The sequence below is a fragment of the Heterodontus francisci genome, chromosome 4, assembly GCF_036365525.1.
Source record: "Heterodontus francisci isolate sHetFra1 chromosome 4, sHetFra1.hap1, whole genome shotgun sequence".
Taxonomy (NCBI): Eukaryota; Metazoa; Chordata; class Chondrichthyes; order Heterodontiformes; family Heterodontidae; genus Heterodontus; species Heterodontus francisci.
This window is the reverse complement of record NC_090374.1, coordinates 87,311,658-87,336,265: the sequence shown is the minus strand read 5'-3', so window position 1 is coordinate 87,336,265 and position 24,608 is coordinate 87,311,658. Positions and strand designations below refer to the sequence as shown.

The window sequence follows — 24,608 nt, the reverse complement described above, 5'->3', positions numbered from 1 at the left end:
CAAGGTCACAGTGACTTTGACGGCTACTGGCAGGGCATGGTGAACGGTGCTGTGAGGTGTGAGGTCTTCCACGATGAGGGCCAACTCTCTCTGACTGTCTACCTGGATAGGTGCAGTCTTCTCTGGCACTAGTTCTCCGTCTTTGGTGGTAGATCCTATGCTGAGAGTATGGTCTTCAATGCCTGCCCGACTGTCATCCCTCTTCTTTGCCCTCCTGATACACAGGGCTCTGCCCTTCCTGCAGAGGATGTCGCTCCTCAACGCCACTGTACCTGAAATCTGAGAGTCGTGTTCTCGTCACCAGCTGCTGCCTTCCTTGTGCTCAGGTGGACCCACAGTTGTATTTGGAAGGCTTGCCCCCTCCTCTTACTCCCCCCGATGCCAGGAGGGTGACGACCCACTGTGCTGCCCATGCACTTCCTGACTGCTCTTCCCGCAACCTCCCTGAAACTTCTGCTGACCTGATGGCACCTGTGTGTCAATGGTCAAGTCCCCCTCTGCACCATACTCCCTCTAATGGAGCCCACCCAATTTGTTGGGGCAATCACAACTGGATCCCTGCTGTGTTGCCGTCTCCGTGCACCTGTTCTGCCCCAAACAGCACGTGCAACCCGTGCATCCCCGCAAAAATCTGAACATGGCCCTCAATGAGCTCTCAATGAACTCTTTAAGTACCTTAAGTGGCATCATTGCTGGATTGGGTGGGCTTTCTGGTCCGCCCTCCCCCTGCCCTGGTGAATGTCGCTGACGATGGGAAACCGGCAATGGTGTTCCGCCTGCTCCATTCCCACCCCTGGCAGGACCTCTGAATTCAGCCCACTGAGTTGTTTATCCGGTAGCTTCAATGTATAGCTCATGTATGATTTTGGTCCCACTTTTTCAAGAATGTCTTCCACTGGAGAATCTGGCAGGGACAGCAGAAGAAAGAGCAAAGACATTGCTGTGAGGAATAAAAGAGGATCGCACAATTTCAATGAGATGGACCTCCAAACTCTCTGAGGTTTAGCAAAGAAGAGTGGGCTGTTATGACCAGTTTGGAGGAGTGCACTGTTTATTCGAGATTCACTTCTCCATTGGTCACAACATACATTTAAATTTTTTCCCACTTGCCAATATAGTCCAAGATGGACTCTGTTTATATCCCAGAATAAAACACAGCAACCAGTTTCTTTAATAAACACAAAATTATCAATTTATTATAAAACAAGTCTTAACCAGTAATGAAGTAAAGAATAAACACACATATTGAAATATTAATGCTCCCTTTTTACCTTAGCCCCTCGCACTCACGCACACACACATACACCAGTTAACCAGAAAAATAAAGGGATTTGTGGTTTAGAGCTCTATTACAAAAAAAACAAATAAAAGCCCCTGGGTTAAATACTTGCTAATTTTTGAAAAAGAAGGAGAAGATATGGAAAGATGCCCTTTGTTTTAGTTTGGCGTCCCAAATGTGTATAGACAGCTGTCACTGGGATCTTCCTAGGACAGTTTTTTCCAGACGATGTTGAAGATCAGTTTGGGTAGGCTTTCCAAGAAATGCAGCAATAGAGGATTCAGGTAGGCCTTACAGCAGAAATGCAGCAACAGGGGTTTCAGTTCCCACACATTCGATATGCAGGGTTTCTTCAAATACAGGAGGAAAGAGGAGACTGACACACTGGGTATGCAGGGTTTCTGTCCAAGAGACAAAAGAGATGAGCTGGGTTTCCTTGGCAGGCAAAAACCAACTGTCTTCCAAGCAGTTTACCCTCCAACTCACAGTTCAAAGTGAAACCAAAACAATGTCACAAGAATCAAGCCTCTTGACCTGTCACTTCTCTGTAAACTTCTTCGCCAAGTCAAAACAACAAGCTCCCTGCTGATATTTTATCTAAAAACAGGTGCCTTCCAATATGGGCTTGTTTACAAGCCAAGTCCAGGAAGCCTTCTGGTGACCTTTTTAAAAAAAAAACACCAAGTTCAGCATCTCTTCAAGTTTCCAGATGAATCAGTATCCATAATTCAACTATATGTCCTTAAAAATATATTTTACAAACAAAATAGAAGCACTCTGATAACAGGGCTGACTGATTCTCCATGGGAGGAAGCCACCAAAATGTGTTATTTGGAGCGAGGTGGCACTGGCACTAAATGCCATTTGTCATCCCCAGAACTGCAAACTAGTGCCACAGGAAGTATTTTTTTTATTCATTCACGGGATGTGGGCTTCGCTGACAAGGCCAACATTTATTGCCCATCCCTAATTGCCCTTGAGAACGTGGTGGTGAGTCACCTTCTTGAACTGTTGCAGTCTGTGGTGAAGATGCTGCCACAATGCTGTTAGGTAAGGGAGTTCCAGGATTTTGACCTAGTGACAATGAAGGAATGCCGATATAGTTCAAAGTTAGAATGGTGTGTGACTTAGAGGGGGATTTACACGTGTGGTGTTCCCATGCGCCTGCTGAACTTGTTCTAGGCGGTAGAGGTCGCGGGTTTGGGGGATGCTGCCTAAGAAGCCTTGGTGAGTTGTTGCAGTGCATCAGAGCACCGGTGGTGAAGGGACTGAATATTTAATGTGGTGGATGGGGTCCCAATCAAGTGGGCTGCTGTGTCCTGAATGGTGTCAAAGCTCTTGAGTTGTTGGACCTACACTCATTCAGGCAAGTGGAGAGTATTCCATCACACTCCTAACATGTGTCTTATAGAAGGTGGAAAGACTTGCTGCTGGAACAGGCAATGTAACACCATCCACCCTTTTTTTCCTAAAATATACTTTATTCATAAAAATCTGTTTAAAAAATATATTACAGAACAGTTCAAACAGTTCTAAGTTGACATTCCAGAAAGTGCAAAAGAATCAGTTTCCTTCAATACAGAATGTGAGTTCCCTCACAATCCTTCCATTCCATTTTACCTGCAATTGCATTTGCATTACACAGCAAAACCATATTTTGGTGCAGACAGCCCGAGGGGTTTTACACAGGTTCCAGCCCTTTGGTTCACTATGGTGGGAGGATCTTACACAGTGGCCTTTCCCCATTGAGCCTTTGTGGCGGTTGCCCCAAGCTTTAGTGCGTCCCTGAGCTCATAGTCCTGGACTTTGGAATGTGCCAGTCTGCAACACTCAGTCGTGGACAACTCTTTGCTCTGGAATACCAGCAAGTTTCAGGTAGACCAAAGAGCATCTTTCACTGAGTTGATGGTCCTCCAGCAGCAGTTGATGTTTATCTCTGTGTATGTCCCTGAGAACAGACCATAGCACGCAGAGTCCTGTGTTACGGAGCTGAATAGAATAGAATAGAACATTACAGCGCAGTACAGGCCCTTCGGCCCTCGATGTTGCGCCGACCTGTGAAACCATCTGACCTGCACTATTCCATTTTCATCCATATGTCTATCCAATGACCACTTAAATGCCCTTAAAGTTGGCGAGTCTACTACTGTTGCAGGCAGGGCATTCCACGCCCCTACTACTCTCTGCGTAAAGAAACTACCTCTGACATCTGTCCTATATCTATCACCCCTCAACTTAAAGCTATGTCCCCTCGTGTTTGCCATCACCATCCGAGGAAAAAGACTCTCACTATCCACCCTTTCTAACCCTCTGATTATCTTATATGTCTCTATTAAGTCACCTCTCCTCCTCCTTCTCTCCTAACGAAAACAACCTCAAGTCCCTCAGCCTTTCCTTGTAAGACCTTCCCTCCATACCAGGCAACATCCTAGTAAATCTCCTCTGCACCCTTTCCAAAGCTTCCACATCCTTCCTATCATGCGGTGACCAGAACTGCACGCAATACTCCAGGTGCGGCCGCACCAGAGTTTTGTACAGCTGCAGCATGACCTCGTGGCTCCGAAACTCGATCCCCCTACTAATAAAAGCTAACACACCATATGCCTTCTTAACAGCCCTATTAACCTGGGTGGCAGCTTTCAGGGATTTATGTACCTGGACACCAAGATCTCTCTGCTCATCTACACTACCAAGAATCTTCCCATTAGCCCAGTACTCTGCATTCCTGTTACTCCTTCCAAAGTGAATCACCTCACACTTTTCTGCATTAAACTCCATTTGCCATCTCTCAGCCCAGCTCTGCAGCCTGTCTATGTCCCTCTGTAACCTACAACATCCTTCGGCACTATCCACAACTCCACCGACCTTCGTGTCATCCGCAAATTTACTAACCCACCCTTCTACATCCTCATCCAGGTCATTTATAAAAATGACAAACAGCAGTGGTCCCAAAACAGATCCTTGCGGTACACCACTAGTAACTAAACTCCAGGATGAACATTTGCCATCAACCACCACCCTCTGTCTTCTTTCAGCTAGCCAATTTCTGATCCAAAGCTCTAAATCACCTTCAACCCCATACTTCCGTATTTTCTGCAATAGCCTACCGTGGGGAACCTTATCAAACGCCTTACTGAAATCCATATACACCACATCCACTGCTTTACCCTCATCCACCTGTTTGGTCACCTTCTCGAAAAACTCAATAAGGTTTGTGAGGCACGACCTACCCGTCACAAAACCGTGCTGACTATCTCTAATGAACTTATTCTTTTCAAGATGATTATAAATCCTGTCTCTTATAACCTTTTCCAACATTTTACCCACAACCGAAGTAAGGCTCACAGGTCTATAATTACCAGGGCTGACTCTACTCCCCTTCTTGAACAAGGGGACAACATTTGCAATCCTCCAGTCTTCCGGCACTATTCCTGTCGACAATGACGACATAAAGATCAAGGACAAAGGCTCTGCAATCTCCTCCCTAGCTTCCCAGAGAATCCTAGGATAAATCCCATCTGGCCCAGGGGACTTATCTATTTTCACACTTACCAAAATTGCTAACACCTCCTCCTTGTGAACCTCAATCCCATCTAGCCTCGTAGCCTGAATCTCAGTATTCTCAACAACATTTTCTTTCTCTACTGTAAATACTGACGCAAAATATTCATTTAACACTTCCCCTATCTCCTCTGATTCCACACACAACTTCCCACTACTATCCTTGATTGGCCCTAATCTAACTCTAGTCATTCTTTTATTCCTGATATACCTATAGAAAGCCTTAGGGTTTTCCCTGATCCGATCCACCAATGACTTCTCGTGTCCTCTCCTTGCTCTTCTTAGCTCTCCCTTTAGATCCTTCCTGGCTAGCTTGTAGCTCTCAAGCGCCCTAACTGAGTCTCATCCTAACATAAGCCGCCTTCTTCCTCTTGACAAGCGCTTCAACTTCTTTAGTAAACCACGGCTCCCTCGCACGACAACTTCCTCCCTGCCTCACAGGTACATACTTATCAAGGACACGCAGTAGCTGCTCCTTGAATAAGCTCCACATTTCGATTGTTCCCATCCCCTGCAGTTTCCTTCCCCATCCTACGCATCCTAAATCTTGCCTAATCGCCTCATAATTTCCTTTCCCCCAGTTATAATTCTTGCCCTGCGGTATATACCTGTCCCTGCCCATCGCTACGGTAAACCTAACCGAATTGTGATCACTATCACCAAAGTGCTCACCTACATCTAAATCTAACACCTGGCCGGGTTCATTACCCAGTACCAAATCCAATGTGGCATCGCCCCTGGTTGGCCTGTCTACATACTGTGTCAGAAAACCCTCCTGCACACACTGGACAAAAACTGACCCATCTAAAGTACTCGAACTATAGTATTTCCAGTCGATATTTGGAAAGTTAAAGTCCCCCATAACAACTACCCTGTTACTCTCACCCCTGTCGAGAATCATCTTCGCTATCCTTTCCTCTACATCTCTGGAACTATTCGGAGGTCTATAAAAGACTCCCAACAGGGTAACCTCACCTCTCCTGTTTCTAACCTCAGCCCATACTACCTCAGTAGACGAGTCCTCAAACGTCCTTTCTGTCGCTGTAATACTCTCCTTGATTAACAATGCCACACCCCCCCCTCTTTTACCATCTTCTCTGTTCTTACTGAAACATCTAAATCCCGGAATCTGCAACATCCATTCCTGCCCCTGCTCTACCCATGTCTCCGAAATGGCCACTACATCGAGATCCCAGGTACCAACCCATGCTGCAAGCTCACCCACCTTATTCCGGATGCTCCTGGCGTTGAAATAGACACACTTTAAACCAGGTTCTTGCTTGCCAGTGCCCTCTTGCGTCCTTGTAACCATATCCCTGACCTCTCTACTCTCAACATCCTGTACACTGGCACTACAATTTAGGTTCCCATTCCCCTGCTGAATTAGTTTAAACCCCCCCAAAGAGCACTAGCAAACCTCCCCCCCAGGATATTGGTACCCCTCTGGTTCAGGTGAAGACCATCCTGTTTGTAGAGGTCCCACCTACCCCAGAAAGAGCCCCAATTATCCAGGAAACCAAAACCCTCCCTCCTGCACCATCCCTGCAGCCACGTGTTCAACTCCTCTCTCTCCCTATTCCTCGCTTCGCTATCACGTGGCACGGGCAACAACCCAGAGATAACAACTCTGTTTGTTCTCGCTCTAAGCTTCCACCCTAGCTCCCTGAATTTCTGTCTTAAATCCCCATCTCTCTTCCTACCTATGTCGTTGGTGCCTATGTGGACCACGACTTGGGGCTGCTCCCCCTCCCCATTAAGGATCCCAAAAACACGATCCGAGACATCACGAACCCTGGCACCTGGGAGGCAACATACCAACCGTGAGTCTCTCTCGTTCCTACAGAACCTCCTATCTGTTCCCCTAACTATGGAGTCCCCAATGACTAATGTTCTGCTCCTCTTCCCCCTTCCCTTCTGAGCAACAGGGACAGACTCTGTGCCAGATATCTGTACCCCATTGCTTACCCCTGGTAAGTCGTCCCCCGCAACAGTATCCAAAACGGTATACCTGTTGTTGAGGGAAACGGCCACAGGGGATCCCTGCACTGCCTGCTGGTTCCCTCTCCTTCCCCTGACGGTAACCCATCTACCTACTTCTTTTACCTGAGGTGTGACTACCTCCCCATAACTCCTCTCAATAACCTCCTCCGCCTCCCGAATGATCCGAAGTTCATCCAGCTCCAGCTCCAGTTCCCTAACGCGGTTCTCGAGGAGCTGGAGTTGGGTGCACTTCCCACAGATGCAGTCAGCAGGGACACTCTTGGCGACCCTTACCTCCCACATTCTGCAGGAGGAACATACAACTGCCTTAACCTCCATTCCCACTATTCCAAATTCCCAACAAATCTACTGAAAAACCAAAAAAACAAAAAGTCAAAACTTGTTATGTTAGCAATCCAACGGACAGAACTTCCTAAATAAAAAGCTTACGTTATCAACACACCAGAGTCCTTTTTTTTTGGTTAGAGGAGGAGGGTGGGTGGGAGACACTACACGTGTAGTGTCTCGGGTACAGCCACCACACAAATATATACCTTTTTCCTTACCCAGCAGTCCCCTGGTCCTCCGAAAACAAAAGGGAATTCACTTTTAAACTTACGCTGAAATTGACTTCACAGCTGTAAGCCCGTTCACGCACCTCCGTTGCTATCAACGCTGCAGTCACCGAAACTTCTTTAGTAAACCACGGCTCCCTCGCTCGACTGCTCGGGATGAACCTCAACAAAAACCACTGCATCTCTTTCCATACCTGCTTTGCAAAGGCACATTCCAGAAGGAGGTGGGCAACAGTCTCTTCCCCGCCACAGCCACCTTGAGGGCAGCGGTGAGATTCTGGGCGTGCAGGTAGGATCTGATGGGGAGGGCCCTTGTCATCATCAGCCAAGCTACATCTTGGTGCTTGTTTGACAGTTCTGGTGATGAGGCATTCTGCCAAATGGCTTCGGTAGTCTGCTTGAGGAACCATCCGACAGGATCCACCATCTCCTTTTCCCGTAGGGCCTTGCGGCCATTCCATGCAGACCACTGTTTGATGGATTTGTGGTCAAAGGTGTTTTTCTGCACAAACTTTTCCACAAAGGATAGGTGGTACGGCACGGTCCAATTGAGTGGAGTGTTCTGCGGTAATGTGGCCAGACCCATCCTTCGCAACACCGGGGACGGATAGAACCTCAGCACATAGTGACACTTGGTGTTTGTGTACTGGGGCTCTACGCACAGCTTGATGCAGCCATCAGGATGAGGGTGATGTTGGGTAAGTATTTTCACCCTTTATCTAGAGGTTTGAACATCATGTCCTTGCAGATATGGTCCATTTTGGATCTCCAGATAAAGCAGAAGATGGCTCGGGTGACTGCCACTGTGCGGGATTGGGATACCGTAATAACGTGAGCGCCTCGCACCTGATGACCACGTTCTTACCCATAATGGAGAGAGAACGCTGCTGCCACATGCTCAGTTTATGATTTATCACGGCTACTCGCTCCTTCCGGGTTTGGCACCGGCCCTGGCCCCTCCGAGCCATATCCCCAGCACCATCAAGTAGTCTGACCTGACCGTGAAGGGGACAAAGGATCGGTCAGCCCAGTTCCCAAAGAACATGGCCTCGCTCTTGCCGCTATTTACTTCCCGAAGCTAGTTCAAACTGGTCGCAGATGCTCATCAGCCTGTGAACGGACAGCGGATCCGAGCAGAAGACAGCGATGTCGTCCATGTACATGGAGACTTTGACCTGAGTGCCTCCACTCCCCGGGATTGTCACCCCTCTTATGCCCGCATCTTTCCTAATGGACTCAGCAAAAAGTTCGATACAACAAACAAACAAGACAGGGGAGAGAGGACTGCCCTGTCTGACTCCCAATTTAATCGTGAAACTTTCTGATTCCCACCCATTGATTGAGACTGCGCTACTGATGTTTGTGTAAAGCAGTTTAATCCAATTGCAGCTTCCCTCCCCAAACCCCATTTTGGAGAGCACGTCCATCATGTATTTTTTTATTTTATTTATTCATTAATGGGATGTGGGCGTCACTGGCCAGGCCAGCATTTATTGCCCATCCCTAATTGCCCTTGAGAAGGTGGTGGTGAGCTGCCTTCTTGAACCGCTGCAGTCCATTTGGGTTAGGTATACCCACAGTGCTGTTAGGAAGAGAGTTCCAGGATTTTGACCCAGCGATATCCCGTCAAAAGCCTTCTCCTGGTCCAAGTTGATGAGGCAGGTGTCCACCTCCCTGTCCTGCTCATAGACGATCGTCTTCTTGAGTAGCGCAAGGCTATCAGAGATCTTCCTGCCGGGTACAGTACGGGTCTGATCGGGGTGAATCACCAACTCCAGAGCAGACCTAACCTGACTGGCGATGGCTTTGGACAGAATCTTGTAGTCAACATTAAGCAGTGAGATGAGCCGCCAATTTCTGATTTCCACGCTCTCCCCCTTCCGCTTGTAGATGAGGGTGATGATGCCTTTCCTCATGGATCCTGACATGCTGCCGGCCAGAAGCATACTCTTGTACACTTCCAGCAGGTCTGGGCCAATCCAGTCCCACAGAGTTGAATACAATTCAATCGGTAAGCCATCGCTTCTGGCAGTTTCACTCGTCTCAAAGTACCTGATGAACATTGTCAGCTCATCCAAAGTTAGCGGTTTGTCCAGACTCTGCTGTGTACTGTAATCTAAGACCTCCGTGATAGATGACAGGAAAGACTAGGAGGCCAAGCTGTTATGTTGGGCTGTACGACGTGAAGCCCAACATAAAAGGATTTGCTAACCCTTAGTATGTCGGACTGCGATGACGTTATCGAGCCGTCCTCTTCTTTCAGGCTGCTGATCACAGAGCTCTCTGTGTACATTTTGGAAGAAGAAATGTGAGCACATCTCATTCTACTCAACAGAGCGGACTCTGAACCGGAAGATGATCTTGGAGGCCTCCAAGGCAAAGAGCGAGACCTGCTGGCTCTTCACCTCTTGGAGATCCTCCTTGACCTTCTTGAAGGTAAGCGTGCAGGTGCAACAGGCGGTAAAAAAAGTCAAATGGTAAGTTGACCTTCATAGCGAGAGGGTTCGAGTACAGGATGTCTTGCTGCAATTATACAGGGCCTTGGTGAGGCCACACGCCTGTTTTGGTCTCCTTATCTGAGGAAGGATGTTCTTGCTATAGAGGGAGTGCAGCGAAGGTTTACCAGACTGATTCCTGGGATGGCGGGACTGACGTATGAGGAGTGATTGAGTCGGTTAGGATTATATTTGCTGGAGTTCAGAAAAGTGAGGGGGGATCTCATAGAAACCTATAAAATTCTAACAGGACTTGGCAGGGTACATGCAGGAAGGATGTTCCCGCTGGTGGAGTAGTCCAGAACCAGGCGTCATAGTCTAAGGGTACAGGGTAAACCTTTCAGGGTTGAGTTGAGGAGAAGTTACTTTACCCAGAGAGGGGCGGCACAGTGGCGCAGTGGTTAGCACCGCAGCCTCACAGCTCCAGCGACCCGGGTTCAATTCCGGGTCCTGCCTGTGTGGAGTTTGCAAGTTCTCCCTGTGTCTGCGTGGGTTTTCTCCGGGTGCTCCGGTTTCCTCCCACATGCCAAAGACTTGCAGGTTGATAGGTAAATTGGCCTTTATAAATTGCCCCTAGTATAGGTAGGTGGTAGGGAAATATAGGGACAGGTGGGGATGTGGTAGGAATATGGGATTAGTGTAGGATTAGTATAAAATGGGTGGTTGATGGTCGGCACAGACTCGGTGGGCCGAAGGGCCTGTTTCAGTGCTGTATCTCTAAACTAAACTAAAGGAGGAGCCTGTGGAATTCGCTACCACAGAAAGCAGTTGAGGCCAAAACATAGTATGTTTTCAAGAAGGAGTTAGATATAGCTCTTGGGGCGAAAAGGATCAAAGGATATGGGGAGAAAGCGGGAACAGGTTACTGAGTTGGATGATCAGCCATGATCACAATGAATGGCGGAGCAGGCTCGAAGGGCTGAATGGCCTACTCCTGCTCCTATTTTCTATGTTTCTACCTCGACTCCCATCAACTGTAGCCGGAGCAAATTCTGCATTCTTTTCTGGAGTTGGGGCATTTCCCTCTGTGTGTGTGTGTCTCTCTCTCACCTTCTGAATACCTTTGAGGATAAAGAACCTCTTGATGTTCGCCTTGATCGCTTCCCACCAGTGCACCAGAGACTCAAAGAGGGGTTTCACGGTTCTCCAACCTTTTGTAATTCCTTTTGAGTTCCTCAATGTTCTCAGGGGTCAGCAGTGTTACGTGTCCATGTCCCCCGCCAACCTGCTGGTCGTCCTGTAAGTGACAGCCAGCCAACAAGAGGCAGTGGTCAGAGAAGAACACCAGCTTGACATCGGTGGATCTGACCGTGAAAGCACGGGACACAAACAATCCTGGAACAGACAGACCAGTCCGGTCTTGACCAGCTATATCTATGCTGCGCTCCGGCGGCAGCTTGGCATCTTTTATTGTTTCCATTAAAACATAGCGTCCAGTTTGCTGTCATCACAGCCGGATCCTCCAGCTGCATCGATGATGTGGTCAAAGTCACTGCCTAGAATGACCGGCCTGGACGTCGCCAGCAGCAGTGAGAGCTCCGAGAGGATGGTCAGCCAACGGTATTGGATCAGGGCATACATGTTGATCAACTGGAGTGGAGCATTGTTGTACATTACATCTGCTATGAGGAGGCGACCACCCACAACTTCGGAGATGGTGAAGTTGCCTCTCCGCAGCAGAATACCCAGGCCAGAGGAATGGGAATCATTTTTCTCCTGACCAGATCGATGGCCCGTGGGACCACCATCACGACCGTTGCCTGTAGGTGCTGAGGTGCGGTATTCCACACTCCTGCAGAAATAGTAGGTCGGCTTTGATCTTGGCAAGGTGACCCAAGGTTGAAACACATCCCGTAGTGGAGTTAACGCTACCCGCATTAATGGAAACAATCTTTATACCCATTTAAAGCTGGATGTTGCTTACCCCACACCACGTGCCCTTACTAGTCCCAGTCCTTGGGTATGTTCCTGCATACGCATAGTGTTCACATTCGTTGGGCTCAGAAAACCCTCCTGGTCACTCATTGGGGGTTTGTTCCACTTGGGTGACATCCAGGGGATCTTGTATGCAGCAAGGTTTGAACTGTCCTATGCTGGTGGTATCTTTCCCCTCTGTTCCTCTTCGAGGACGTTTCTGCTCCCAGCTTCCTGGAGCTGGGGCGAGCTGAGCCTATCGCTGCTTCCAGTGCCATGGAGCTGGGGACCTTTCTCTTCCTGCTCCTTTGCGTTCTGCCACTTCTTTTGTAGGTGACGTCTTTCCGGCCCTTCCTCATCCGATGAGGAGTAGTTGCTGTGGTCCGTCTCAGACGGTAGCGTCCTCTTGCCACTGGTTTGGGTGGTGACCTATTCCTTTTTTGGGGGCTGCTTCTTCGTGGTTTTCCTTTTGACCACTAGCCACTCATCCAGTTGTTCCACTGCTGCATCCTCCTCCATTGATTCTATCTGTTGAGGAGTAGTTTCCAGGCACAGGGAAGTGTTGAGTCGCTGGTTGCAGCTACCTCCCCTTTCCTGTCCTTCTTAGATGGATTTTCCTCGCTGGCAGGAGGGTTGCTGGTCTTCTTCGCAGCACGAGATGCATTCGCCATTCCTTTAGCCTTTCCTTGGACTTTGCTGCCTGTGTGTAACTGAGGCAGATCTTGGGGCAGGTCTTGTAGAAGTGGCCTGCCTCACCACACAGATTGCAGCACTTACTCTGCTTACAGTCCTTTGTGTGATGGCCTTCCTGTTTGCAGTTCTTGCAGACGACTGTGCTGCAGTTGGCCACCTCATGACCAGATTTTCCATAGATCCGACAAACTTTGGGCTACCCCACGTAGACCAAGAAGCCTCGACTTACCCTAATAGCAAATCTGGAGGGAGGATGGATGACAGTTCCATTGGCGTCGACCTTCAAGATGACCTTGACCTGCCGCTTGCTGGTCCAAATCCCAAAGGGGTCCTTGACCTCAGTGCTGCTGCCGGCCACCTTGATGTACCTGGTGAGGAAAGTGAGCACATCCACGACAGGAACATGGGGGTTGTAGAGGTGGATTGTCACCAGCCAGTTCCGTTGCGACGGCGGTGTGAATAGTGGCTCTGCCTTGAGGATCGACAGCGGCGCCTGGTTTCCTCTCTCCTTGAAGACCTTCAGGAACTTGATGCATCCCGCCACATTCGTGAACGTCACAGGGAATATCCACTGCCGGGGAAGTCTTGCAGGCAGAAGAGCTTCCTTGGGCACCCAGGCCACTTCACCCTCTAAAAGTAAGAGCTGCACAACTAAATCTTTACTTTGCATTGTTTAAGCGTAGCACTAACTGAGTATCTTTATAGTATGTGCAACCAGTAATTGCTTGCACACAAGCTTAAAATCCCCTCCTCCAGTTTAATGGTATTATACCATCAAATCTTGTTCCCATTAATCTACACATAAGTTCAAGTTGCTATACTAACAGATCTTGGCGTTCCGATTTATGATTTATCCACCAATTAGGAACAGCCATTTCCCAACCTCTTGACCACAAATTTCAAAGGGGAATCATTCGTTGGTAACAGACAGAAGTGCAAATAGTGAGTTTTTTTAGACTTTGAGGGCTGCCATTGGCCCATTAGTCACAGTTTGGATATCGGTGCACTAAAATGTTATAATATTATAACTAGTTGTGCATAATTGTAACTCACTGTAAAGGATTATAAATTGGCCCCTTGAATATGTAAAATTGGGGCGTAACTCCTATGAAAGGACCCCTTTGAAAAATAGATCACCAATATGCGGAGCAGGCAACTGTTTAGTTTTTGCAACGTGAAACATCTTCCTATGGATCCAGGAGGACCACTGAGAATGAACCCAGAGTAATTTCTACCCCAAAGACTACATTGTATCAAGTCCAAACAAAGTCTAAATCAAGAGAAATTTAGATTTAGAAATACAGCACTGAAACAGGCCCTTCGGCCCACCGAGTCTGTGCCGACCATTAACCACCCATTTATACTAATCCTACACTAATCCCATATTCCTACCACATCCTCACCTGTCCCTATATTCCCCTACCACCTACCTATACTAGGGGCAATTTATAATGGCCAACTTACCTCTCAACCTGCAAGTCTTTTGGCTGTTGGAGGAAACCGGAGCACCCGGAGGAAACCCACGCAGACACAGGGAGAACTTGCAAACTCCACACAGGCAGTACCCAGAATTGAACCCGGGTCGCTGGAGTTGTGAGGCTGCGGTGCTGTGCCGCCCATGCTTGACCAAATTGTCCATGCTTGACCAGCTGCCAATGACTGGCACGTCAACTGAACTCTTCATGGATTCAGGTAGAGTGACACATCAATCAAGTTGATGAATTTTTATTTTTACAGTTACCATTCACAAACCAAATAAAATAACTACACAAAAGCAGCAATGCAAAGTAAGCTACTGATGGTATAAATATTTTGAAGACTGTCCACCTTTTTAGAAGTCTTTAGAATATATTTCTTACACAAGCCAATAAATTTTTCACACTTTTCAATGTGATTGATCTGCAATGATGGTTGTATGTTGGTGAGGCAATATTCCTGCTTATTGCATGGGACCCAGGCATTACTTTAGACCAGTATTGTCCACTGTGTTCACTACTAGCTGCATGTGGCTAATTGGGAATTCAGGTGTTAATTGCATTTTTGATTAATAAAAAATGAATAACAGACCCAGCCAGACATTTGGTGTGTGATTTCAGTTGTCATTCGCATGGTGAATGCATGTGTATTTTCATGTTTTTGTGCATTTTTTTTGATAAACTGGTAACAAAATAGAGTATAGAAGTGTATTTTGATCGTTGTTAATGTTATAGTGCCTTGTTTAATGCTTCTGTGAAGCACCTTGGGATAATTTAATTACATTAAAGGCACTATATAAATATTTGTTGTTCACTGAATAATGGTAGATATTAAGCAAATATACACTTGAAGTACATTTACCTGTTTTGTATGAGTGCATGTAAGGTGTTTTCTACTAAAGTTAGTGCACGTTGTTAAAATAGTGGCGCCAGAGTCACTCTTGTGGCTAGTCAACAATTTCTATTGAATAACACTGCTTTAGGCTCAATTGAAACTGAACTAACAATATTGAGGAGAAACTGCTGTCTAAATTTACTCGTGTTTTTGTGCATCCTGCCTTTTGGGATTCCTTCCTTAAATCTCTTTTACATTTCCACTTTTATAAACTTTCTCAAAACCCATCTTTTTGACGAAGCTTTCAGTCACCTCTCTTAACCATCGATTTTATCACTTGACATCCATTCAATTATCTATTTTAACCTATTCTTTTCCTCCCTTTGTAAAGCACTTTTGGCATTTGTACTCTACTGCTGCTATATAATTGTAAGTCATTGTTGAATAGGTGCATGAATGCAGAGCTGCGATTCAATCAAGGTTAAACATGATGCATTCTTTGTATAGAATCAGTTGACAGGACTCGCTTCACACCTTGTCCAGGCCTTGATAGCTATTAGTACTTTTATCAAAATTGACTTTTTTATTTGTTTTTGAGTTGTGGGCACTGCTGCATTTATTGTCCATCCCCTGTTGCCTTGTGTACAACTGACTTGGTTGGTAGGTTGCATAGAAGGCTTTAAAAGTTACTCACATAATGTGGACTATACTCACATTGAAGTGGGATATGAGGGATATTGGTGTATATTGGATTTTATGACAATCCAGTAGCTTTTATGGTCAGTTTTCTGATGCTATCTGGAAGTGACCAGATTTGTTGAATTCAGTTTCGCATCTTGTTATGGTGGGATTTGAACTCAACCATAAGCTTGCTAGTCTAGGACCACAACAGTAACATATCCAATTAAAACTGACATAAAGTTCCCACATTTTGCCCAATTTGCAGAACAAACAGCCAGCCAGTGTCTCGCCGACTGGTGGGTTCTGACTTTCATCTTGTAGATTAGAAAAGAAAGACAGTTTCAAGGTTCAGTCCAGTTATTTAGGAAATTCCTTAGCCTATATATTTATGGTCAGGTAATAAAAATATCCCAAAGATTCTATTCATTTGACATGGAATAGAGCTGTTCTATAGTTGGAATAGGCTGGAACTAGTTGTAGCAGTTTTTCATTCAGCCACATAAAGAAAAACAGAATGGGTTTAATATTTGCTTTTAATATCACCTGTTTCAGTATATTATTATTTGTTTATTTCAGAAACCCCTTTGAAGTCACAGAACAATTTGTTCAGGAGTTTGAGTGTGCAGAAGAGCGAAAGAAAAAGGAACAAATGATTGATATGGCTCATAAAATGCTCACTAGAAATAAGGTAACGTAGAAGCATTAAACATGCAAAAGAAACCGTTGTTGGGTGAAAGATTTGATTTCTTGACCAGTATGATCTTTGTTGAGCATATTAACTGTAGAAAGCACTAATAGGACACCGAGATGGCAGGGATTGCCCCATGGAGCATTTACTCTGAGTTTTTCACCATCTATATGATGAGCGACTGCATTTCTAAAGTGTTTGCAAAATACTGCGGATGCTGGAAATCTGAAACAAAAACAAGAAATGCTGGAATCACTCAGCAGGTCTGGCAGCATCTGTGGAAAGAGAAGCAGAGTTAACGTTTCGGGTCAGTGACCCTTCTTCGGAAGAAGACCCGAAACGTTAACTCTGCTTCTCTTTCCACAGATGCTGCCAGACCTGCTGAGTGATTCCAACATTTCTTGTTTTTGTTACTAAAGTATTTGTTGGCTGTAAAGTGTTTTGGGACATCCTGAGGTCGTGAAAGGTACTAGATAAATACAAGATTTTATTTATACTGTGCCAGTTCAGTACCTTGAGGATAAGGGCTATGATCTATAAACCTGGATGATAACACTGCTACGAAACCCATGCTCACCTGCCAAACCGAGATACAACCTGAGCCATAGGACCACTGAGTAGCCCATTTCACTGCTCTGAATGCTTCCACTGTCTGAACAAGTCTGGGAGCATGTTGCAGTCTACTGCATTCTGCACAACCTTGCTGTGGAATGGACACAGCATGTAGAACCTGCGCAACAAGAAGCATCCATAGCTCATGCACGGGACAAGTTCGTGAGAGACTCACACACTCAAAGCTCGTCTGTGCAACTTGAAGCCAGCTTGCATCTCTTAAAGAGCTGGCGTATTCTGGCTGCAGCTGATGCTGGAAGTGACTGGGGCAGAGCATACGGCTTGTCAGAAGAGTGAATATGGCACTACAGGGCAGAGAGCATGTTCCAAGGTTCTCTGACACAGCACTGGAGGCCTTGGTGCATGGGATAGACAGGAGGCCCTCCAGACAAACTTTGTGAAGGCAATGGGAGCAGATAGCCAATGCCCTGAGGACCTGGGTGCAGTTTAGGAAGAAGTTTAATGACCTTACATGAGTAGTCAGGTCAACGAATTCATCCTCAAATACCAGATCCTTACAACTGAATCACTAGCCTCACACAATGTTCAATTCACGACACTCCCTTTACTCACCTACCAATAATCGCTATCAACCATGACTCATACCTCACAGATATAGCTTCGTACACCCTTGCACACTTAGCACTGCTGTGAGCTTCACACCCACATCTCACACATTGCACACATTCGCACCTATTCACCCAAACACACTGCACCACAATCAGTGACATACATCCTTCTATCTTGCGAGACAAGGTGGTACACAACTGCAAGAAAGAGTAGTGGGGCTGAAACAATTAAAGATGGCGGTATGCTTATACCTCATCCTCTACTCGCATCCCATTTCCCCCTCATCCTACAATCTTGTATAGAGTCATAGAGTCTCTTCTGTTTTACAAGCTTTGGATGGTTTAAGGTTGCACCTCTTTCACCCTTTCCCTTACCACACTCTACCCTTGCGCCTTTCTCCTTTTAGGTATTCAAGAGCTGCAATCTGCCCAAGCAGTGGTGCAGCAGCAAGAAGTGGAAGAAGAGACTGATGATGAAGAAGCACCATCACTCACTCTCACACTTGCAACCACCAGACACTGCATGTACTTTAGAGGGTAGCTTAGTGGTGTGATCTGCCTGTGGTGAGATACCAGGCACAAGTGGCCTAAGCCAGGGCAGGGGGAAAGTGTAGTGCAGATGCCAGCTTGCAGCGCACAGTTCTGCTGCAAAGGACTCGGATGAGTACTTCAATGAGGCAGCGTACTGAAAGAGGCTGATGAGTATGTGCACAGAAATGCTTGGTGTATTGGCAAGCCTGCCAGAAACCTTGTGGTCACTTCAAGGAGCATTGAGGAGTCTGACACAAACCTTGCACATGGCGTTAGTCAAGTCCTTGGGGCCTATCATTTCCAGCATGGAAGTGGTGACCAACTCCATGAGAGGACTAGCAGACCCAACCTTGATGATGGTCTGATGGGCGATATCTCGGCTTCCATTGCAGCACAAGCAGAAGGCACCCAATGCCCGGGTGCTACAGGAGATGCTCAGACTGATGTCATGCAAGCTCAGACTGGTGCCATTATGGCTGCAGACACCAATGCTCACAGGGGCTTGCAGAGCCTCCAGCAGTCCATCAATCTGTGCTCCAGTAGGTTATCGGGATTGCTGAGACACCATCCTGGGGACTGGTGGTGGCTCTGTGGATCATGAATCTGCTGTCCTTTCTCAGGATGACAGCATTCATCCTCTCACAGCTGCTACTCTGACAGTCAGTTGCTGTTGATGATTAGCCACCCCAGGGCAAACTGTTACCTATCATGCCAAGGTGGTGTAGTCCAAAGCAGAGCCTTCTAGGGCCAGAACTCTGTGTGCTCATATGCAAGGCCATCTGCAATCTTCCCCCACTGAAAATCAGTGTTTTCCTACCAGACATGCTGCAGCCACTGGGGTAGCACTGTGCAGAGCCCTAAGCCAGGAAAATGAAGATGGAAGAGAGGCACTAAGAGAATGCACAGGGTGATTAGTAGACATTTGTATAGAATTTTGGATTGTTTGATAAAGTTTATGTGGAATGTTTGCTCTGTGGTCGCTTATTTTTTTTAATTCTTTCAAGGGATATGGGTGTCACTGGCTACACCAGCATTTATTGCCCATCTCAAACTGCCCTTGAGAAGGTGGTGGTGAGCTGCTTTCTGGAACCACTGCAGTCCATGTGGTGTAGATACACCCACTGTGTTGTTAGGAAGGGAATTCCAGGATTCTGATCCAATAACCGTGAAGGAACAGCAATATAGTTCCAAGTCAGGATGGTGGGTGGCTTCGAGGGGAACTTGCAGGTGGTGGTGTTCCCATGCATCTGCTGCCCTTGTCCTTCTAGGTGGTAGACGTCATGGGTTTGCAAGGTGCTGTTGAAAGAGCCTTGGTGCGTTGCTGCAGTGCAACTTGTAAATGGTGTACACTGCTGCCACTGTGCATGAGTGGTGGAGGGAGTGAATATTTAAGGTGGTGGATGGGGTGCTGATCAAGTGGGCTGATTTGTCCTGGATGGAGTCGAGCGTTGTTGGAGCTGCATCCATCCAGGCAAGTGGAGGGTATCCCATCACACTCCTGGCTAGTGCCTTGTAGATGATGGACAGGCATTGGGGAGTCAGGAGATGAGTTACTCACCGCAGAATTCCCAGCCTCTGACCTGCTCTCATCACTACTGTATTTATGTGGCTGGTCTAGTTCAGTTTTTGGTCAATGGTAACCCCAAGGATGTTGAGAGCGAGAACAAACAGAGTTGTTATCTCTGGGTTGTTGCCCGTGCCACGTGCCAGCGAAGTGAGGAATAGGGAGAGAGAGGAGTTGAACACGTGGCTGCAGGGATGGTGTAGGAGGGAGGGTTTTGGTTTCCTGGATAATTGGGGCTCTTTCTGGGGTAGGTGGGACCTCTACAAACAGGATGGTCTTCACCTGAACCAGAGGGGTACCAATATCCTGGGGGGGAGATTTGCTAGTGCTCTTCGGGGGGGTTTAAACTAATTCAGCAGGGAACCTAAATTGTAGTTCCAGTGTGCAGGATGTTGAGAGTAGTGAGGTCAGGGATAAGGTTAGAAGGACACAAGAGGGCACTGGCAAGCAAGAGCTTGGTTTAAAATGTGTCTACTTCAACGCCAGGAGCATCCGGAATAAGGTGGGTGAGCTTGCAGCATAGGTTGGTACCTGGGATCTCGATGTTGTGGCCATTTCAGAGACATGGGTAGAGCAGGGACAGGAATGGATGTTGCGGGTTCCGGGATTTAGATGTTTCACTAAGAACAGAGAAGATGGTAAAAGAGGGGGGGGTGTGGCATTGTTAATCAAGGAAAGTATTACAGCGGCAGAAAGGACGTTTGAGGACTCGTCTACTGAGGTAGTCTGGGCCGAGGTTAGAAACAGGAGAGGGGAGGTCACCCTGTTGGGAGTTTTCTATAGACCTCCAAATAGTTCCAGAGATGTAGAGGAAAGGATAGCGAAGATGATTCTTGACAGGAGCGAGAGTAACAGGGTAGTGGTTATGGGAGACTTTAACTTTCCAAATATTGACTGGAAATACTATAGTTCGAGTACTTCAGATGGGTCTGTTTTTGTCCAGTGTGTGCAGGAGGGTTTTCTGACACAGTATGTAGACAGGCCAACCAGGGGCGATGCCACATTGGATTTGGTACTGGGTAATGAACCCGGCCAGGTGTTAGATTTAGAAGTTGGTGAACACTTTGGTGATAGTGATCACAATTCAGTTAGGTTTACCTTAGCGATGGGCAGGGACAGGCATATACAGCAGGGCAAGAATTATAGCTGGGGGAAAGGAAATTATGATGCGATTAGGCAAGATTTAGGATGCGTAGGATGGGGAAGGAAACTGCAGGGGATGGGCACAATCGAAATGTGGAGCTTATTCAAGGAGCAGCTACTGCGTGTCCTTGATAAGTATGTACCTGTCAGGCAGGGAGGAAGTTGTCGAGCGAGGGAGCCGTGGTTTACTAAAGAAGTTGAAGAGCTTGTCAAGAGGAAGAAGGCGGCTTATGTTAGGATGAGACGTGAAGGCTCAGTTAGGGCGCTTGAGAGTTACAAGCTAGCCAGGAAGGATCTAAAGGGAGAGATAAGAAGAGCAAGGAGAGGACACGAGAAGTCATTGGCGGATAGGATCAAAGAAAACCCTAAGGCTTTCTATAGGTATATCAGGAATAAAAGAATGACTCGAGATAGGTTAGGGCCAATCAAGGATAGTAGTGGGAAGTTGTGTGTGGAATCGGAGGAGATAGGGGAAGTGTTAAATGAATATTTTGCGTCAGTATTTACAGTGGAGAAAGAAAATGTTGTCGAGGAGAATACTGAGATACAGACTACTAGGCTAGATGGGATTGAGGTTCACAAGGAGGAGGTGTTAGCAATTTTGGAAAGTGTGAAAATAGATAAGTCCCCTGGGCCAGATGGGATTTATCCTAGGATTCTCTGGGAAGCCAGGGAGGAGATTGCAGAGCCTTTGTCCTTGATTTTTATGTCGTCATTGTCGACAGGAATAGTGCCGGAAGACTGGAGGATAGCAAATGTTGTCCCCTTGTTCAAGAAGGGGAGTAGAGACAGCCCTGGTAATTATAGACCTGTGAGCCTTACTTCGGTTGTGGGTAAAATGTTGGAAAAGGTTATAAGAGATAGGATTTATAATCATCTTGAAAAGAATAAGTTCATTAGAGATAGTCAGCACGGTTTTGTGACGGGTAGGTCGTGCCTCACAAACCTTATTGAGTTTTTTGACAAGGTGACCAAACAGGTGGATGAGGGTAAAGCCGTGGATGTGGTGTATATGGATTTCAGTAAGGCGTTTGATAAGGTTCCCCACGGTAGGCTATTGCAGAAAATACGGAAGTATGGGATTGAAGGTGAATTAGTGCTTTGGATCAGAAATTGGCTAGCTGAAAGAAGACAGAGGGTGGTGGTTGATGGTAAATGTTCATCCTGGAGTATAGTTTCTAGTGGTGTACCACAAGGATCTGTTTTGGGGCCACTGCTGTTTGTCATTTTTATAAATGACCTGGATGAGGGTGTAGAAGGGTGGGTTAGTAAATTTGCGGATGACACGAAGGTCGGTGGAGTTGTGGATAGTGCCGAAGGATGTTGTAGGTTACAGAGGGACATAGATAGGCTGCAGAGCTGGGCTGAGAGATGGCAAATGGAGTTTAATGCGGAAAAGTGTGAGGTGATTCACTTCGGAAGGAGTAACAGGATTGCAGAATACTGGGCTAATGGGAAGATTCTTGGTAGTGTAGATGAGCAGAGAGATCTTGGTGTCCAGGTACATAAATCCCTGAAAGTTGCCACCCAGGTTAATAGAGCTGTTAAGAAGGCATATGGTGTGTTAGCTTTTATTAGTAGGGGGATCGAGTTTAGGAGCCACGAGGTCATGCTGCAGCTGTACAGAACTCTGGTGCGGCCGCACCTGGAGTATTGTGTGCAATTCTGGTCACCGCATTATAGGAAGGATGTGGAAGCTTTGGAAAAGGTGCAGAGGAGATTTACTAGGATGTTGCCTGGTATGGAGGGAAGGTCTTACGAGGAAAGGCTGAGGGACTTGAGGTTGTTTTCGTTAAAGAGAAGGAGGAGAAGAAGTGACTTAATAGAGACATATAAGATAATCAGAGGGTTGGACAGGGTGGATAGTGAGAGCCTTTTTCCTCGGATGGTGATGGCAAACACGAGGGGACATAGCTTTAAGTTGAGGGGTGATAGATATAGGACAGATGTCAGAGGTAGTTTCTTTACTCAGAGAGTAGTAGGGGCGTGGAATGCCCTGCCTGCAACAGTAGTAGACTCGCCAACTTTAAGGGCATTTAAGTGGTCATTGGATAGACATATGGATGGAATAGTGTTGGTCAGATGGTTTCACAGGTCGGCACAACATCGAGGGCCGAAGGGCCTGTACTGCGCTGTTATGTTCTATGTTCGATGATAGTGGCGGAATCAGCGATGGTAATGCCATTGAATATCAAGGGGAGATGGTTGGATTCTCTCTTGTTGGACATGGTCATTGCCTGACACTTGTGTCATGTGAATGTAACTTGCCACTTATCAGCCCAAGCTTTGTTGCCATAAGGCGCTGTGACGGTCAGTAACAGAGATGTGATAAGGTGTGGAATTGTTGTTGAATGGGAAATTGGGGCTGCATTCACTGATACCACAGTCAGATCGTCAAATCACAGACAGCCTTGCCAGAAAAGGAATGCGTTATTTGCCTAGTTGCCTCGTTTCCTCCTCCTCAGCTGCTCGTCTTATACCTGGTGGCAAGGGCTGTGCCCTCATTAGGCAAGGTTATGTATGATGCAGCAGACTACGATGAATCATGAATGTGCTCTGGAGAGTACTGCAGGGCACCTCGAGAGTGGTTCAGCAGCAGAAGCATTGCTTAAGCACCCTCGTCGTCTGCTCAATGACATTTCTGTTTTTTACTTGTTTATGGGATGTGAACATTGCTGGCATGGCCAGCATTTGTTGCCCTTGAGAAGGTGGTGGTGAGCCACCTTCTTGAACTGCTGCAGTCCATGTGGTGTGGGTACACCCACAGTGCTGTTAGGAAGGGTGTTCCATGTTTTTGATCCATGACAGTGGAAGAACAGCGATATAGTTCCAAGTCAGGATGGTATGTGGCTTGGGGAATTTGCAGGTGATGGTGTTCCCATTTGTCTGCTGCTGTTGTCCTTCTCGATGGTAGAGGCCATGGGTTTGGAAGGTGCTGTCAAAGGAGGCTTGGAGATTGCTGCAGTGCATGCTGCCCAAGTTTGTATGGGTTGCGCAACAGAGTCCTGAGCCATGTGGTCAGCGGATAGCTCTTGTTGCCCAGTCGTTGCCCTCTGGTCTCTTGTGGTGGCTCAAATCTCAAATGCTGAAGGTACAGCGGACTGTACAGAAAAAAAGCATCATGACTGCTGCCAGGATACTGAGCATTGACCTGCAGCATGCTATGAGCATGGTTGTACACCAGCTGCACATTGAGGGAGTGGAGCCTTTGCAGTTGTGGTAAAACTCTGAATTTAGGTGCAGCACCCGCAAAGCGTGCAGTCAATGGCACCCTGCACCATGCGGAAGCCCACTATCCTGCCGAAGGCATGTAAATTCTGCCTGCTTCTCTCTGGAAAGTTCCCTTAGTAATTCCCTTTTATATAGCAGTCGAACTGCGAGATGTTGATGTCTCTGCTTCAACCTAGAAGGAGTCTAAGGCAAAGAAATTTATGGCCACATTCACCTTCGAAGCCACTGAGAGTCCCTACCCTGCTGTGAGGTTGTAGGTCTGCCTGCAACAGATGACAGGTTTCAGTCAGCACCTCCTTAGTGATACAGAGGCATTTAATGCACTGTTCCTCACTGAGGTTGAGGTGGGAGAATGGCTCCTTGAAAATCCTGGGTGGATATGCCTCCTTCTGAGAGTGCTTCTTCCCCTCCTCCTATTTTCTCTTCGAGCAGCTTGTCCTCCTCTGTGTCACCTCTGCTCATTCTCTGTCATGCTACAGGCCAAGGGGGATAGAAACTACAGCACTGTGACTGGGAACACGTGGTCTGAGCAGAACCCTTGAATTGGGAAGCAAGGTCTTCACCACATGTTGCACCACTCGCTCTGGACTTCACCAACCTTAGGTAGCGGTTCAAACCGCCAAGCACTTCTAATAACCCAGCAGCAGCCAGTAAAAATCAATAAGCAACTAACCTGAGAGTGGTTGATGATCCCTTTAAATAGCGCTGGTGGACAGTGGGGCGGGGCGGGGTGGGGGGGTGGGCGTGGTGTGGGGGTTCCTGCCTGCTGCTGAATGCATATT

General features: G+C 47.0%; 1 protein-coding gene across 4 annotated transcripts in view; it reads left to right on the top strand.

Annotated features, from left to right (window-relative positions):
• Window positions 1-24,608, top strand: part of tmem232 (transmembrane protein 232) — a 164,165-nt gene that overhangs the window by 10,197 nt on the left and 129,360 nt on the right. For 3 of the 4 annotated variants that reach the window (XR_010974875.1, XM_068029810.1, XM_068029809.1), the window contains exon 3: window positions 16,065-16,176. Coding sequence is in view for 3 of the 4 variants with exons in the window: in XM_068029810.1 (XP_067885911.1) it covers window positions 16,065-16,176 (112 nt within the window). In the remaining variant the exon portion in view is untranslated. Of the gene's footprint in view, window positions 1-9,658; window positions 9,832-16,064; window positions 16,177-24,608 lie in introns of all 4 variants that reach the window. The other variant, XM_068029811.1, reaches the window with a different exon arrangement.